The sequence below is a fragment of the Bos taurus genome, chromosome 13 (assembly GCF_002263795.3).
Source record: "Bos taurus isolate L1 Dominette 01449 registration number 42190680 breed Hereford chromosome 13, ARS-UCD2.0, whole genome shotgun sequence".
Classification (NCBI taxonomy): domain Eukaryota; kingdom Metazoa; phylum Chordata; class Mammalia; order Artiodactyla; family Bovidae; genus Bos; species Bos taurus.
The window spans coordinates 52,720,762-52,735,971 of record NC_037340.1 but is presented as its reverse complement, the minus strand read 5'-3'; the positions used below and the strand labels follow the sequence as shown (position 1 = coordinate 52,735,971).

At 48.7% G+C, this 15,210-nt stretch overlaps 1 protein-coding gene across 1 annotated transcript in view; it reads left to right on the top strand.

Annotated features, from left to right (window-relative positions):
* The first annotated feature begins 6,259 nt into the window (after nt 1–6,259).
* TGM6 (transglutaminase 6) overlaps nt 6,260–15,210 on the top strand; it is a 31,467-nt gene continuing 22,516 nt past the window's right edge. The window contains exons 1-6 of the mRNA XM_059892967.1: nt 6,260–7,786; nt 8,279–8,521; nt 9,314–9,432; nt 10,587–10,715; nt 12,393–12,570; nt 13,099–13,237. Coding sequence (XP_059748950.1) covers nt 7,561–7,786; nt 8,279–8,521; nt 9,314–9,432; nt 10,587–10,715; nt 12,393–12,570; nt 13,099–13,237 — 1,034 coding nt within the window. The 5' untranslated portion in view covers nt 6,260–7,560. The remainder of the gene's footprint in view (nt 7,787–8,278; nt 8,522–9,313; nt 9,433–10,586; nt 10,716–12,392; nt 12,571–13,098; nt 13,238–15,210) is intronic.

Below are 15,210 nucleotides of genomic sequence, written 5' to 3'. Positions count from 1 at the left end.
CTTGGTGCCTCCACTTTTCTCATCCGTAAAATGGGTATTATAATTCAGATCATCTCACAGGCCTGCAGTGAGGAACTGATGAGACCAAGTATTCACAGCCCCAGCAGTATCTCATGTGGGGCCTTGTCAACATAACACTCAGAAAATGTGCCTCCCCCGGGGGCCCAAATACAGTGAGAGGTAAATTCCCTGCCTTCCCCAGGAATATGTCTTTTAGTTAATAATTACTTCGTACCTACTCTGTGCTGGGAGCTGGGCTCCAGTGATGAGCAGGTCAGCGGAAGCAGGGATCCTACTTTCACAGGCTTTTTAAAAGATGTTTCTATTTTCGATTGATCAGTATTGTGTAACAGTTATATGAATCAAGTCCTGTTTACTTTTTGACTTTTAAGGCAGGTATTTTAATTTCCTTATCATATTTGAACTTCCTCTTCTTACTGTCGCCTGGCAATTGGGAACATTACTGGCAACCTGGGCCCTTCTGGCTCTTGGGAAGGTCTGCTCTCTGACAACCAGGCCTTGCTACCCCAGGCTTCAGTTTCAAGAGCTAGGGTGGCTTCTCACTTTAGTTCTGGATGAGAGATACTGGTTTTGCTTCCTTCAGGATGTATATTTTGGGACTCACCTAGAGGTCCCTCTTCCCTCAGTATTTAGTATACTATCAGCCTTAAATCTGGCCAAGTTTAATTGCTGAGAAAGGATCCTTCTATGAGCAAAGTTGGGGATGGGGGGCTCCATGTCAGGTCATTACTAACTCACTGGGTGATCATTCCTCTCTCTGAACCTCGATTTCTCCACCTGTAAAATATCAAGGTTGGATCCATCATGCCTAGTGTATAAGTTGACTAGTAGGTTGAATTCAACTCCCCAATCTTTTGGGTCCTTCTGGCCTCTTGGGAACCTGCTCCTGAGAGCGGTAGGCCAAGCCTACTATGCAATCTGTGTGTGAAAGACAGATCTCAGATGCTGGATCTAAAGTCTCTGGCCTGCAGGTCTCTCCTTCTCTCACCCTCCTTCATACTGTCCCTGACAGACATCACTAGGTGATGCCAGAGCTCTTCCCTACAAGAGCTTGGATGTGGCCCCAGAATTCTCAACATAATTCTTCAGGTAGTCCCTACCAGTTGATTAGCAAATGAAATTGGACCCTTTTTGTCATTGTTGAGTTACAATAATCTTTCAGCTCAGTCTAAGGATATTCTATGTGGGATTGTCTCTGTCTGGGACACTGGGTTGGAGTTGATGGGCCACTGCCTACTGATGAGAGAGAGGTCAGCAGCTTCTGAGGTCAGCAACTCCTCAATCACTTAGTGTGAAGGTCAAGCACCCATAATGCACAGTAAGGATAGAGTCATAATGGGACCCATTAAAAACCAGTTATGTGGAGTCCAGAGTCTGGGAGATGGTGCTGGCTTTAGCAGAGACTCCTGGGTTTGGTCCCACTAGGTTCCATCCCCCGGCTGGAGCAGAGATCCAGGGAGCAGAGCATCATCAGCTGCTTGGTGTCACCCAAGGGAAAGAGGAAAAACAGCTGGGGTGAGCTAGGGGCTGTGGTTAGCAGGCAATCCTCTGCACACGGACCCTTCTCTCTAAGGGGAACTCTTTATTAGGCCAGCTGGTGAGCAAGTGAATTGGGGAGCAGAAGGCAAGGTTGGTAGGGGAGGGAGTGATAGGTACGCCTTGAATGCCAGCATAATGGTTGTGGGTTTGATGGCTCTTGAGCAGGGGAAATGACATGCTGACCCCCATGCAACAGGGAAATCCCTTCTCTCACTGACCCTCAATTTCTCCATAGTAACGGGCTGGGTCAAACAGTTGAAAATGTTCTCAGGTTCTTGGGGCCATGAAGTAATTTAAGCAAGAGGTGAAGAGGGAACAAAAAGAAAAACAATGTGTGTAGGAATTGGGAGAAGAGGGCCAAAGTGGTGGGGGAGAAAGGAAGAGGTGATGATATAAAACCCCATCTACAGATCTCGAAACTGTGAACCAAGCACTGTGCTAAGTACAAGTAAGGAGACCACTCACCTGGCTGAAGCTTGTTGTCCTAGGGTGTTTATTAATGCCTTCTACTTTCACTCTCGAAGTTTACGGATTTAGGTAATGCATTTCCCCATTACCCTATTTAATCATATCCTCCCCCAAAATCCTATGAGGAAAGTATTGTTATTGGCACTTTTCAGGTAAGGAAATCTGTACTTCAGAAAATGAAAGTGAAGTCACTCAGTCGTGTTCGACTCTTTGCAACCCCGTGGAATATAGCCCACCAGGCTCTTCCATCCATGGGATTCTCCAGGCAAGAATACTGGAGTGGGTTGCCATTTCCTTCTCCAGAGGATCTTCCCAACCCAAGGATCGAACCCGGGTCTCCCGCATTGTGGGCAGATGCTTTAACCTCTAAGCCACCACAGCCTGCCAAGTGAAAGTAGTGAGGTTGCTCAGTGGTGTCCGACTCTTTGCGACCCCATGGACTGTAGCCTACCAGGCTCCTCAGTCCATGGAATTTTCCAGGCAAGAGTACTGGAGTGGGTTGCCATTTCCTTCCCCAGAGGATCTTCCCAACCCAGGGATCGAACCCAGGTCTCCCGCACTCAGGCCAGACGCTTTACTGTCTGAGCCACCAGGGAAGCCACTTCAGAAAGGTCTACTAATTTATCCAGAGTCACATAGCCATTAAGTGAAAGATTCAGAATTGCATTGATTATCAGAACCCTGGAATGGCAGCCAGGAGTTCTTGTGCAAATATAACAATAATAATGTGATTAATAACATGCACAATTACTGAGCACCTCATATGTGCTTTTCTAATTATTCTGTGTGAATTATTTCATTTAATCCTCACCACCCAAGGAGGCAGCTATTATCCCACCATTTTCATCTGGAAACTGAAGTTCAGAAAGGGTCAGTCACCTGCCTCAGGTCACACAGCTGGCAAGCAGTAAAGTTTTTATTTAAACTCAACTGTGTGCCTCTGAAATCAGGCTCCTAACCACTATGCAGTGTGAGAAGGAAGGCTAAGAGAGGAAGGTGGGATGGAGAAGGGAAGGAGGGCTGCAGAGGGAAGGAAGTCTGGAAGGAAGGGCAGGCTTTGAAATGTGACAGCTTAAGACAGAGGGATTATGGGTGGGGAAGCTGGGGCATGAGCAGGTGGAGAGGCAAGGATGCTGATCCTTGAGGCCGTGCCAGGAAGCTGTGAGCATCAGCTGCTCTTATCCCAGCCATTCATTCTCCAACCGCGTTCACCAAGCATCCACTATGCCCTGGGCCCTGAGCCAGGCTCTAATGACCCACAGAGAATGAGACCCAGACCTTGCCTTCATGGGGCTTACCTTTCAGTGGAGGAGAGAAATGTGTAGGCAAACATCTATAATCCCAATGCCTTGATGATTTTCTGAAGACAGAAACATATGTCTCAGAGAGGAAAATTCAAGCTGAGCACATAGAGGAGGTAATCACTGGGTTTATTTTGATGGGGCCCCAGAAATCCTCCTACATATACATCTATCTCCCTTCTTTGGGCTGCCCCGTACATAGAACTCCCCTCCCCTGAGTCCATCAGTCCCCATGAGAGCTGGGGAGGACTCTCCTAGGGAAGAATTGGCTGTAACTTCGGACCTGCTGCTTTCTCCCTGTTGGGTCCTGGCCCCCAGCCCTGACCATCAGCCCGCCAGGTCATGGGAGAGTAATGTTGACCAGTACAGGTGACTTAGATCATCTAAGTAGCAGCTCCAGGGACGGATCACCCAGGGACCAGATCTGTAACCTCCTGGGTTAGGGCAAATGTAGAACTGGTGGAGGCGACAGGTCAGGACTTCTCAGTAATTGCACTATAAAATCATCAAGGGGCAATTGGAACAGGTGTCTTCTGTGGGGGTAAGGGTAAGAGTGGGGACAAGTGGGGAGAAGTTGTAAGAAAACAAACCTCGGTTCAGCAGAAGGAAAGACTTCTTAACATCGGGGCAGCAGACGAGCCACTTCTTGGACGTATGAAGCTGGAACTATGATCAAGTTTCCATTGAGAATTCGGCTGAGGGAGTTGATCTAGGCAGGAAGTTGTGAGAGAGACAGTCTCTGAGGTTTGAGGATAGTGATGATGGCAGTTCTTACTCATCAACCACAGATGCACCCCACTCATGCACCCCACTCCCTATAATGAGCCTACAGATGCCCTTAGGCTGGTAGGAGCCAGTTTGGGCTGTGACAGGGAAAGAGGATGCTGAGATGGACTCCTCAGGGCTTGAACCCATGACCCAGGGTCCAGGAACACTCACCACATCCTAAGCCCTTCCCCCCACCCACCAAGCAGCCCTGGGGCATGCTGGAGATAATTATCACATAACAGCCTCATCCCCTGCTCCTGACTCATCTTACGGAGGAAAAAAAAAAAAAAAAAGCCAGCAGTTGCATTCTGTTCCAGCCAGTCCCCACAGAGGAAGTGGCTAAATTTCATAGGCTGTGGCTCCAATCTGCCCTCAAGCAGGAAGCCCTTCTTTTATCTTCTCTGGGTCTCAGTTTCTGTCAATAAAATGGAAACCTGGGCTTCTCATGGCCCTTCCAGCTTTGCTGGTATTAGATTAGACAACCTTATGTACAAGGTAAATGGAGTTTCTTCCTGTGTGTTCAGACTAAACAAAGACCATCTGAGCTCAAATTTCTGGGGCTTGAGTGGTCTATTCTGCCCAAGAGCTCCTGGACTCACTACATGTGAAGGCTTCCGTTCTACTTTCAAATGGGAGAATGGGCCAGCTTCTGGGGAAGTCCCTGGCACTAGTGTTGGGCTCCTGACTCACGGGGTTGCTGTTGAACACTGGTCCTGCACAATTCTCACTCACTCACCACAGTGGTGCCTGCAGGAGCTCTCAAACTGGGCCACGTGCCAGTGTGTAAGTTCCCTTCTCATGTTCAGTCATTACCCCCAAACCATGATGTCAGTCTAAGCCTGCCAGCTGAGCTCAAGCAAGAGTAGCCTTTTCTATGAGTCCCAGGCCTGAGTTTGAGATGGTAGCAACAGCCCAGCTGCTCATAAGTAGAGAGCAGTTAGAAGGCTGGTACCATCTAGACAAGAGAGACATCAGGTAGCTTGGCCCAGGCTAGTGGTGGAGATGGAGACCTGTGGTGAATTGGGGGCAGGTTTTAGAGGTGGTGAGTTAGAGTCACTGACTACAGTCATGTCTGACTCTTTTACAACCCCATGGACAGTACCAGGCTCCTATGTCCATGAAATTTTCCAAGTAACAATACTGGAGCCATTTCCTACTTCAGGGGATCTTCCTCACCCAGGGATCAAACCCACATCTCCTGTGTTTCTTACATTGCAGGCAGCTTCTTAATGCACTGAGCCATTGGGGTATGCAGTGGAGTGGTAAAGAATCTGCCAGAATTCAATAAAGAATGAAGGAGATGCAAGAGACACAGGTTCGATCCCTGGTTGAGGAAGATCCCCTGGAGAAGGAAATGGCAACCCACTATAGTATTCTTGCTTGGAAAATTCTATGGACAGAGGAAGTTGGCAGGTTATAGTTGATGGGGTTGCAAAAGAGTCAGACACAACTGAGCACACACCTTTGAGGTGGTGATGGTGATTGAGCTTGATGGTGATTTGGATGAGGGATGTGAGAGCAAAGGGGAATCAAAGAAGATTCTTTGGTTTGGGCCTGAGCATCAGGGCAGATGGGGTGCTGTCTACCAAGATGCATGAGAGCATGGATTTGGGGATCAGGGAGGAAGAAATCAAGAGTTCTGCTTTGAGCACATTAGATTGGATTTGCCTAGAAGACCACCAAATGCAAGTAGATGATTGATATATTGTTTGGATTTCAAAGAAGTCAGAGTAGAGATGTAAACCTGGGCAACATCAGCTGCCACCCTCAATCAAGACAAATTCATCTTATCAAAAAACTTCCAGTAATATTGAACCTCAAAAGGCAAGAGCTTAGGGACCTCGATCCTTTTCCTCCTGAGATCCTCCTTATTGTGAATGTACCTGCAAGCTGTCTAGCTTCATATACCAAGCAGGACTTAGAGGAGCCGTCTTTGCCAGGCCACATAGGTTCTGTGTGCCTTACCCCAGAGAGTGGGTACCTGGTGCCCAAAGACAGGTGTAAGTAATGGAAGTCACTCAAGGGAATTCATTCCAAATAAAATCTGTTCTGAGCTGACTTTCTCTCTCCACCTCTGGAAGTAGAGAAAACATGACTGAAGTGACTTAGCAGCAGCAGCAGCAGCAACACCACCAATGTAATGCGGCCGTGACAGGTCAAGACAAAAAAGAGCACTCCATAATCCTGTGTGAAACCAGACAAAAGCACGAATGTTGTCCACACCCTAGAATGAGTAAACACCCCTGTATTCTGGCTAATGAATGCTGCCACTCCACCGACAGCTTCAGCCTCCATCCGTCCCTCCCACCTTCTACAGAAGAATAATTAAGATAAACATAGACTTGTCTTGCTTCCTGACAGCATCCAGTCCAGATCAAAGCCCTGCTTCCTTCAACTCTCACCAAAACCACCTAAAAACAGCCCAAATCCCACAATAAGCCCTCTCCAGGACCCCCTTTCTGAGGCACTTCCTGGTTCCCCAGGAGGATGGAGCTTTCTCACAGCCACGAGACTAGTTCAACTTCTACTGTGTCCCTGGTGGTCTGTGGCTCAAGAGCTTTGACAGAAAAGGACATAAAATTTCAGCATTCATTACTCATCATAATAAATAAGGGAAAATATTAGTGAAACTTCCGATTTATCTATATCTGAACGTGTTTATATGTTTGCAGGCACTGGGGCAACAGGTAACACTATTTCTTCAGTGGGTCATGAAGGAAACTGAAAGCCAGCGGACCAGTGGTCAAAAGTAGGAAACCAGCTCACAGACTCAACTCTGGCCTGAGCCTGACTGTGTGCCCTTTGGAAAGTGGCTTCACTTCCCTTGGCCCTGGTATCTTCATTCATCCTAGACGTGTTCGTTGAGTACCTTCCAGAGATGAGCACACTCTGCCTTGCTGTTTCAGCTCTCAGACAAGTGGCTTTCATGGTCTATCTGGTGCTATGTAATTTGCATTTTTGTCCCTTTTGTTGCTGATTTTTGCTGTTTAAAATGATTCCATGTTTAGCTCTAAAGTGCTGTCCAGTATTCCTAGGCACAGGAAGGTGTGACATGCCTTATGGAGAAAACACACGTGTTGGATAAGCTTTGTTCGGGCATTAATTACAGCGCTGTTGTCCATGAGTTCAATATTAACGAATCAACAATTTACTAAATAAGGTGTGTTTAAACAGAAACACATAAAACAAGGTTATGTTTTGTTCAGTTGATGAAAAAGTTGTGACCAGAGGCTCACAGGAACCAAGCCCTGTATTTTCGCCCAGGAACAATGGTTCAGTACTGGCTAGTTCAGAGCTTAGCCCAGTGGACATCAACCCAGACTTAGTTTGTGAACACTATAGAACAACCGAGAATAACTACTTCTGGTACACAATTTACCAGAAACTACTGTACCTGGTAAATAGTGACTCCAAGAGCAAATGACAGGCAGCCTGCAGCTGTCGGAAAGTGAGCCAGGCGTAAATGGGAAATGTCCGAGAGCTGGGTCCCATCTCCCTGTGCTCTCCCTGCCCAGGGCTCAGAGTCACTGAGGTGGACTGGCAGCGGCTGCGCAACGGCACTGCACACCACACCCAGGAGTACCCCGGCTCCAACCTGGTGGTCCGCAGGGGCCAGAGGTTCACCTTCACACTGGAGCTGAACAGACCCCTGGAGAGCGAGGAGACCCTCATCTTCACCGTGGAGACAGGTACCTGACTGGTCAGTGCGTTCTGCTGCTAATCTGCAGCCTTAAAGATGGGTCTGGTGACCAGCAACCTGAAACCCTGTGGTCATCAGCCCAGACTTTGCAGAAAACAAGTCCCTGTAGGTGGTTTGAGCTTTCTGGGGTGGTTGGAAGGTGCTGCCAGCAGGCAGTAGGACAGGCAAGATGACAACTCTGGAATTCTATGCACACCAAGAAGTCCAGGGTTCTGGGAAGGTATGGAAATTCCTCAAGCACTCTTTGGTTTCAGAGAGGCTTATTACTTCCTCCTTGATCTGGCAAATGGGCAGGAGTCAGGACAGCCAAGGTGGACTCCACTCTGCCACCTCCTGCATCTTGGTCAGGCCCTTCCCCACCGCAGTGTCCAGCAGTTCAGGTGCTGAAGGGTGGCCTTCCGGGCCTGTGGCTTTTCCATTTCTCCAGAGCTGAGCTTCCTGGAGCCGGCTGGCTCTCTTGATTCCCTCTCCTCTCTGCCAGGACCCCAGGCTTCTGAGGCCCTCCACACCAAAGCCGTGTTCCAGACATCAGAGCTGGAGCGGGGTGACACCTGGATGGCAGTGAAGGAGGCTCAGACAGAGAACACCACGACCTTCAGCCTTGCCAGCCCTCCCAATGCCGTCATTGGCCGTTACCAGCTGAGCGCCAGGGTTTCCTCTCGCCGCAAACATAGTGACCGGAAGCTGGGCGAGTTTGTTCTCCTTTTCAACCCATGGTGCCCAGGTAAGAGCTCCTGAGCCTGAGGCTGAGGTTTTCCCAGAAACTGTCCTTCAGGAAAGTCTGGGAGGCAGGTTAGGGGACCGGGGGATGAGTGCTAAGGCCTGGCAAGAGCCTGGGGCCCAGGTAGGGGCAGGCCTGGGCAGAGGAAGTTGGTAGCAGACACTCCAAAGGTGCTGTGCCAGAGGGACAGGAATTAGCGTGTGAAGGCCAGGGGGCAAAAATGGGGCTTAATGGCAGGAAAGACCTAAAAGTGGATAAGTATCAGGCTTTAGCCAACAGACAGCCTTGGTTTAGTCCCAGCTTTGCTAAGTTGCTGCCCTCTGTGAGTCTCAGTTTCCTCATCTGTAATATGTGAATAATAATAGTGCCTACCTATTAGGGTTTTGGTGAGAATCTATTGAGCTAATGCTTGTAGTATGCAAGGTACATCATAAGGGGTACTGGGGTCAGTACTCTTACTGAGGGTTAAGTTAGTAAGCAGGAACTTGAATGACAATTCTTACTAATATTTAATTGGCATTAAGTCAGGTTATCCAAAGACATCAGGGCTCCTAAATTCCTTCCATCTGGGCCTGGGGTGGGGTTGGTCCCTGCCTGAGGAAAGACCAGCCAGATGGAATAGGGCCTGGCCAGGGGGCAGCCTGGGAGCCGGCAAGCCCCTCTTGCCTGCTCCTATTCCAGCTGCCTCCAGGCACCATCCTGCAGCTGATGCCTGATGTAGCCCCTTCCCCAGGCCGGTGAGGCCAGGGCTCCACGTTCCCATCCCTCACGCCAGGCCTGACCACTGCCTTTCAGAGGACGACGTGTTCCTGGACTCAGAGGAAGAGAGACAAGAGTACGTGCTCAACGACAGCGGGATCATCTTCCGGGGTGTGGAGAAGCGCATCCGAGCCCAAGGCTGGAACTTCGGGCAGGTCTCCAGGGGCCCAGACCAAAAGGGGGGTGAGAGGCATGAGAGGCAGAAGGAGGGCTGGGGACATGAGAAAAGTCAGTGCAGGAGCCCTTCTGTGTGTCCTCTTCTTCCCAAGAGGTACAACTAGACCGACTCTCAGACCAAGCCCACTTATCCAGTCTCTACTATTAGTTGTACCAGGGCCTACACTGGGTCCTTGGGAAGGGAAGGTACATTGGGTATACATAAATAGCTTAGATCAGGGGCTCTCAATCTTGAGTGTGGACAGGAAGGACACAGAGGGCTCATACAGGTGGCTGGGATCCATGTGCCTCCCCAACAAGTTGCTGATTCATTAGGTCTGAGGTGGCCTGAGAGTTTGTATTCCAAGTCACCAGGTGCTGCTGCTGCTGCTGGTCTGGAACCACACTTCAAGAGCCACTGGCTTAGATAAACAGTTACAATGCAAGGTGCAATGTTGTGGGAGGAGGTGGCACGGTCAGAATGGTACAGATGGCAGCAGAAAGAATTTAAAAGACTGTCAAGGAAAACCACCTCAAGGAGTACAGAAGACTTCATGATATTGGGGTTGGGTCCCCAAAGTCAGGCAGAATCTGGACAGTCAGAGGAAGAGCAGTCAGAGCAGTGGAGGAGGGGAGTCAGGGAGTAGCGGAGGTTCTATGGAGGAGCTCTGTCTGCCTGGACTCCGAGCAAGTAGAGAACCTTGACTCTCAGGCTGAGGGGCAGGGGTTGAAAGCATTGAGGGTTCAGGACTGGGCAGGGATGATATACCAGAAGGTTTAATTCCATCTAAGGGGTAACACCATCTCAACACGTGGGAAAATCAGACCAGGGTTCCCAGACCTTCCAAATATTCAAAGACCAGAAATCTTAAATTGTATGTGAAAAATCTCCCAGTTCGTAAATGTTATCAACTAACTCAAGTGTATTTGAAAAAATCATGGGGAAAAAGGTGATTAAGGCTGAGCATATGGTTCCTGGTAACTCTTTGAGTTTTTGAGACTTGGGGGTCCTCTGTGTTGTCCCTGGAGTGGGGTGGGGGGCAGGAAGTGTAGGCAAGCTCCCTTGCACAACACAAATGACTGGGGGAGGTTGTGAGAGGGTCTGAACTGTGGGTGTGACTCTGACCTCTAAGAGCAGCCTCTCTGGGGACAGTTTGAGGAGGACATCCTGAACATCTGCCTCTCCATCCTGGACCGAACCCCTAGTTACCAAGACGACCCAGCCACCGACGTGTCCCACCGCCATGACCCCGTCTACATCACCAGAGCCGTCAGCGCCATGGTGAGGAGACCTGCCATCCCTGCACGCACTCTTCTTCATAGGTCCCTAGGCCAAACCTCAGGAACAACCCTAAGATTTTTCCTGTCACCTTTTGTTTTAATTCTCTCTTGCTGCATAAAAAAAACCACCCCCAAACTCAGGGGTGTAAAACGGCCATTTACTATGCTGACAATTTTGCAAATCAGTGATTTGCAGGAACTGGGAACTGGGCATGGCACTGGGAAGACAGAACATCTCTGCTCCCAGATGCTTCAGCTGGGGTGTCTGAAAGCTGGAAGATTTGTGGGGACTATACATCTAGGGCATTAGTTCCAGCAGTCAATGTTTCCTTGGTTCTCTTCCATGCCACGTCTGCTGGAGCTGGAACACCCAGGCGCTTGCTCACTCTCGTGTCTGGCCCCTGGGCTGGGATGGTTGCATGAGCTGCAGCTGGGCAGTCATCACTCTGTCTCTCCATGTAGTGCCTCCATGTGAATAGGCTGGGCTTCCTCATAGCGTGGCAGTCTGAGGGTAACCAGACAAAGCAGCTGGTGCCTCCCCAGGAAATTATTCTAAAAAGAAGAAGTAGAAGCTGCCAGTCTCATAAAGCCTAGGCCTGGGAACAGGCACAGCATCACTTCCACCATGGTCCTTGGTCAAAGCAGTCACAGGCCAGCCCAGATTCAGGGAGAGGGTACATGGAACCACCTCGCTGTGGGAAGAATGCCATCTTTAATCTGTTACAGGCCAGTGCTTCCTCCTCAGAAGGCAGCCACAGGGCCTACTAACTCTCTCTATAGTAAGTGTCTGTTAAAGTCAGTGCCTGGGTATCTGTGATTCCAAAAACAGATAAAACTGGTTTTTTCATATTTGATATTCTCAGTTCCCCAAGATTTCAGAGAGATGTCAGAGCACAGAGAATCAAAAGCAGTGACCAGTCCCAAACAGTAGAGCGTTACAAGCCTGTGGGATTTGACAGGCTCCCAAGTCAAAGTACTGAACTCGCAAGTCACCTCTTTCTAAATTTCTGTGCAATATGAGCAAGTTCCCTAACCTCTATGCATCTCAGTTTCCTCATCTGAAAAAAAAAGGAAGATAATAGAATGTACATCATAGGTTTAAAAGATTAATATAGTGTGTACTAAGCCTTTAGAACGGTGTCTGGTACACGGTAAACATTTGGCTCAGCAGTAAAGAATCTTCCTGCAGTGCAAGAGATGCGTGCAGGAGATGCAAGTTTGATCCCTGGGTTGGGAAGATCCGTTCGAGAAGAAAATGGCAACCCACTCCAGTGTTCTTACCAGGAAAATCCCATGGACAGAGGAGCATGACAGACTACAATCCACAGGATTGCAAAAGAGTCGGACATGACTTAGAGACTAAAAACCACCACAACAAAGGGTCTCTATAGCTATTACCACCAACAGTCCCCAAAACAGATCACTTAAAACAAGAAATGCTCAAAAACTATATTTGATTTTCAACAATAGAACATCCCAAAGGAAGGTAATTGAAAATGATAAATGGCACCAAAAGGTAAGTATTTTAAGAGAGCAGATGACCCCAATTTTCAGACAGTTTAAAAGGAAGGAGTAGCCCCAAATAAGGGGGTGGCCCAAAGTTGGAGATTTTACGATGGTGAAGTTCCTGAAGGGGGAAGCCCTGCCGGAGGGTGGACTTGTGGCCTCCTCTGTCCAGGTGAACAGCAACAACGACCGGGGCGTGGTTCAAGGCCAGTGGCAGGGCAAGTACGGCGGCGGCACCAGCCCTCTGCACTGGCGTGGCAGCGTGGCCATTCTGCACAAGTGGTTCAAGGGCAGGTTCAAGCCCGTCAAGTACGGCCAGTGCTGGGTCTTCGCTGGAGTCATGTGCACAGGTACCCCAAGAAAGAAGATCCCCAACCCCCGACCAACTCAACTGCATTTGGTTGCATATATTTTCATAAGAATCCCTCCCCCACACCAAAAATATCTTTATTAGTGATGGGGAACTAGAAGACAGGCTAATGAAGAGGGAAACCAGATTCCTCATTTGTGCAACTTTTGATCTTTGAGGAATCTCAAGCTCACTGAGTGCCTTTGAGAGAGTCTTGTGGTCCTGGGCCCCCAGTCCTCATGGGCTGGTATGGCTATTATAGGGTTATTATACAGCTTCCAAGGTCCTGTCAGCTTCAGAGCCCATCTATTCACAAGGGGGTGGCAGTGGTGACTCTCGAAGTCCCCTGAGAGAATGTCCAGGAGATGGAGGTGTTTCTGAGCCTGGAGACAGGCATCAGCCCTGGGAGAGATAGGGAGGGGGCTGTGGCCAGATGTGAGACAGGCTGCCTGCTAGGGGGGCCAGACCACCTGTCCCTGAGGCTGGGTCCCGGCCTGTCCTGGAGCCTCATGAGTGTCCTGCTCTTCAGTCCTCAGGTGCTTGGGAATCGCGACACGGGTTGTGTCCAACTTTAACTCGGCCCATGACACGGACAGGAACCTGAGTGTGGACAAGTACGTGGACTCCTTCGGGCGAACGCTGGAAGACCTGACAGAAGACAGCATGTGGTGAGTCCCTGGCTATTGGGTCCCAGGGGCACCCTGTGGCCCACCCAGATCTGCAGCCCACCCAGATCTGCAGCCCAGCTCCACTGGGTCTGAGCCAGTTCTGGAAGGGGTGACAGGCACCCTGCAGAGGAGGGGTTGGTCCCCAGCAGGATGACTCTTCTTCTGAGGTACAGGGGCCTCTGGACATGTAACTCAGAGACCAAGAACAGGCCTCAAGGTTGAATGACCTTGTACCCCCAGCTCTCCGCTCCGCAGGACTCTGAGCCGGCCCCTAGATTCTTGTGACTCCCTCTGCAGGGTCACCTCTGTAGCCTGATCCTGCTCTCTGGGCTGCTTGTGCACTATGCTGTGTGGGAACAACCTCCTCAAACAAAACTCTTTGCACAACGCTTCACAAAATTCATTCTAATTTAATTTTTTTAAGTAGAAGATACATTCAGTGCTTTAATATTCAAAAGGTACCAAATGGGCTATAGCGTTTAAGTCTCCCTCCCCCATTTCAAGCCTTCCCATCCTCCTGGATGCAAGGCTGAAATTAGTTTCTTACATCTCTTCAGAGAGAAGCCCTGCAGATACAGGCGCACACATATGCACGGTCCCCACGCACCCCCACCTCTCCCTCCTACTTAATATCAGCAATATAACGTAATACTGTTCATCTTGCTTTACATTTAACAATCCCATATCAGTATATACAAAGTTTCCTTATTTTCATAGTGTTTTAAACTTAATAACATCATACTCGGTGAGCACAGTCTATGCCAGGCCCAGTTCTAAGTGCTGCAATGCAGCCTTACCTCATTTTATTACTCTTCTTTTTACTGTGCTTCATAGATATTGCGTTTTTCTACAAATTGAAGGTTTGTGGCAACCCTGTGTTAAGCAAGTCTATCAGCATCATTTTTTCAACAGCTTCCTTAAGGTATGTAGGTTGTTTTCTTAGACACAAAGCTGTTGCACACTCAATAGATGACAGCATAGTGCAAGCATAACTTTTATACACACTGCGAAACCAAAAATACTTGTAACTCATCTTATTGCACTATCCACATCTCTGTAGTGGTCTGGAACTGAGTCCACTATACCTCCAAGGCGTACCTGTGTACAAATTCATGTATTCCTCCAAACAACCTTGTGAGCAACGTAGTATCGTTGTCCCTGTTTTGCAGATGAGAAAACCAAGGCACAGAGAAATCAAGTGACTTGCCTAAGGCCACACAGCTAGTGAGTGGAAGAGAAGTTACAAACCTGGCCTGCTTTTCAATTGGACAGAAAAACCATTGCTTATTTAACCACCTCATGTGGCCGGACCAAACATTTGCCTTTACAAACAAGGCTTCCATGAATAACCTTGTCCAAATGTCTGTTCATACATGTGCAAGTTGCCAAGAAAAACCAACTTTCTAAAGAGCAGGGGAATAGTGAAGAGCATATGGTACAGAAAGAAACACAGCCAGCCTCAGCATCCCTCTTCTTAGGATGTCCTTCAGCTCCCCAGGGGAGCTTCCCCCCAAGCTAGTGTCCAGCCTCCCCAGGGGAGCTTCCCCCCAAGCTAGTGTCCAGCCTCAGACCATCTCTCTGCCTCTCTTCTCCCCTTTTCTTCTCTTATTTTTGGTTCTTTTCACTCCCTCTCTGCAGTAGCACCAAAAACATTTTCATTCTTCTCTTTATTTATGCAAAATGGACAGGTCATTCTTTTGTTATTGGGATCTCTGTCGCCATGCAGGTTATACATGTTCTCCCCTTTACTTCCAAAGGCTTTTTATAATATTTTCCAAAGAACAGTTTGGAGGCCAGCTGTAAAGACAAAAGACACCAACTCAGGCCAATCAGGGTTTCTCTCTGCTGCTTTCTACTGTGTGATGTTGGGCAAATGGTGTCACTTTTCCTAGCCTCATATTCTCATCTTTAACATAGGAAACTTAAAGCTTAAAGTCCCTACCAAGGCCTACAGAACTCTGCATAATCTGAAA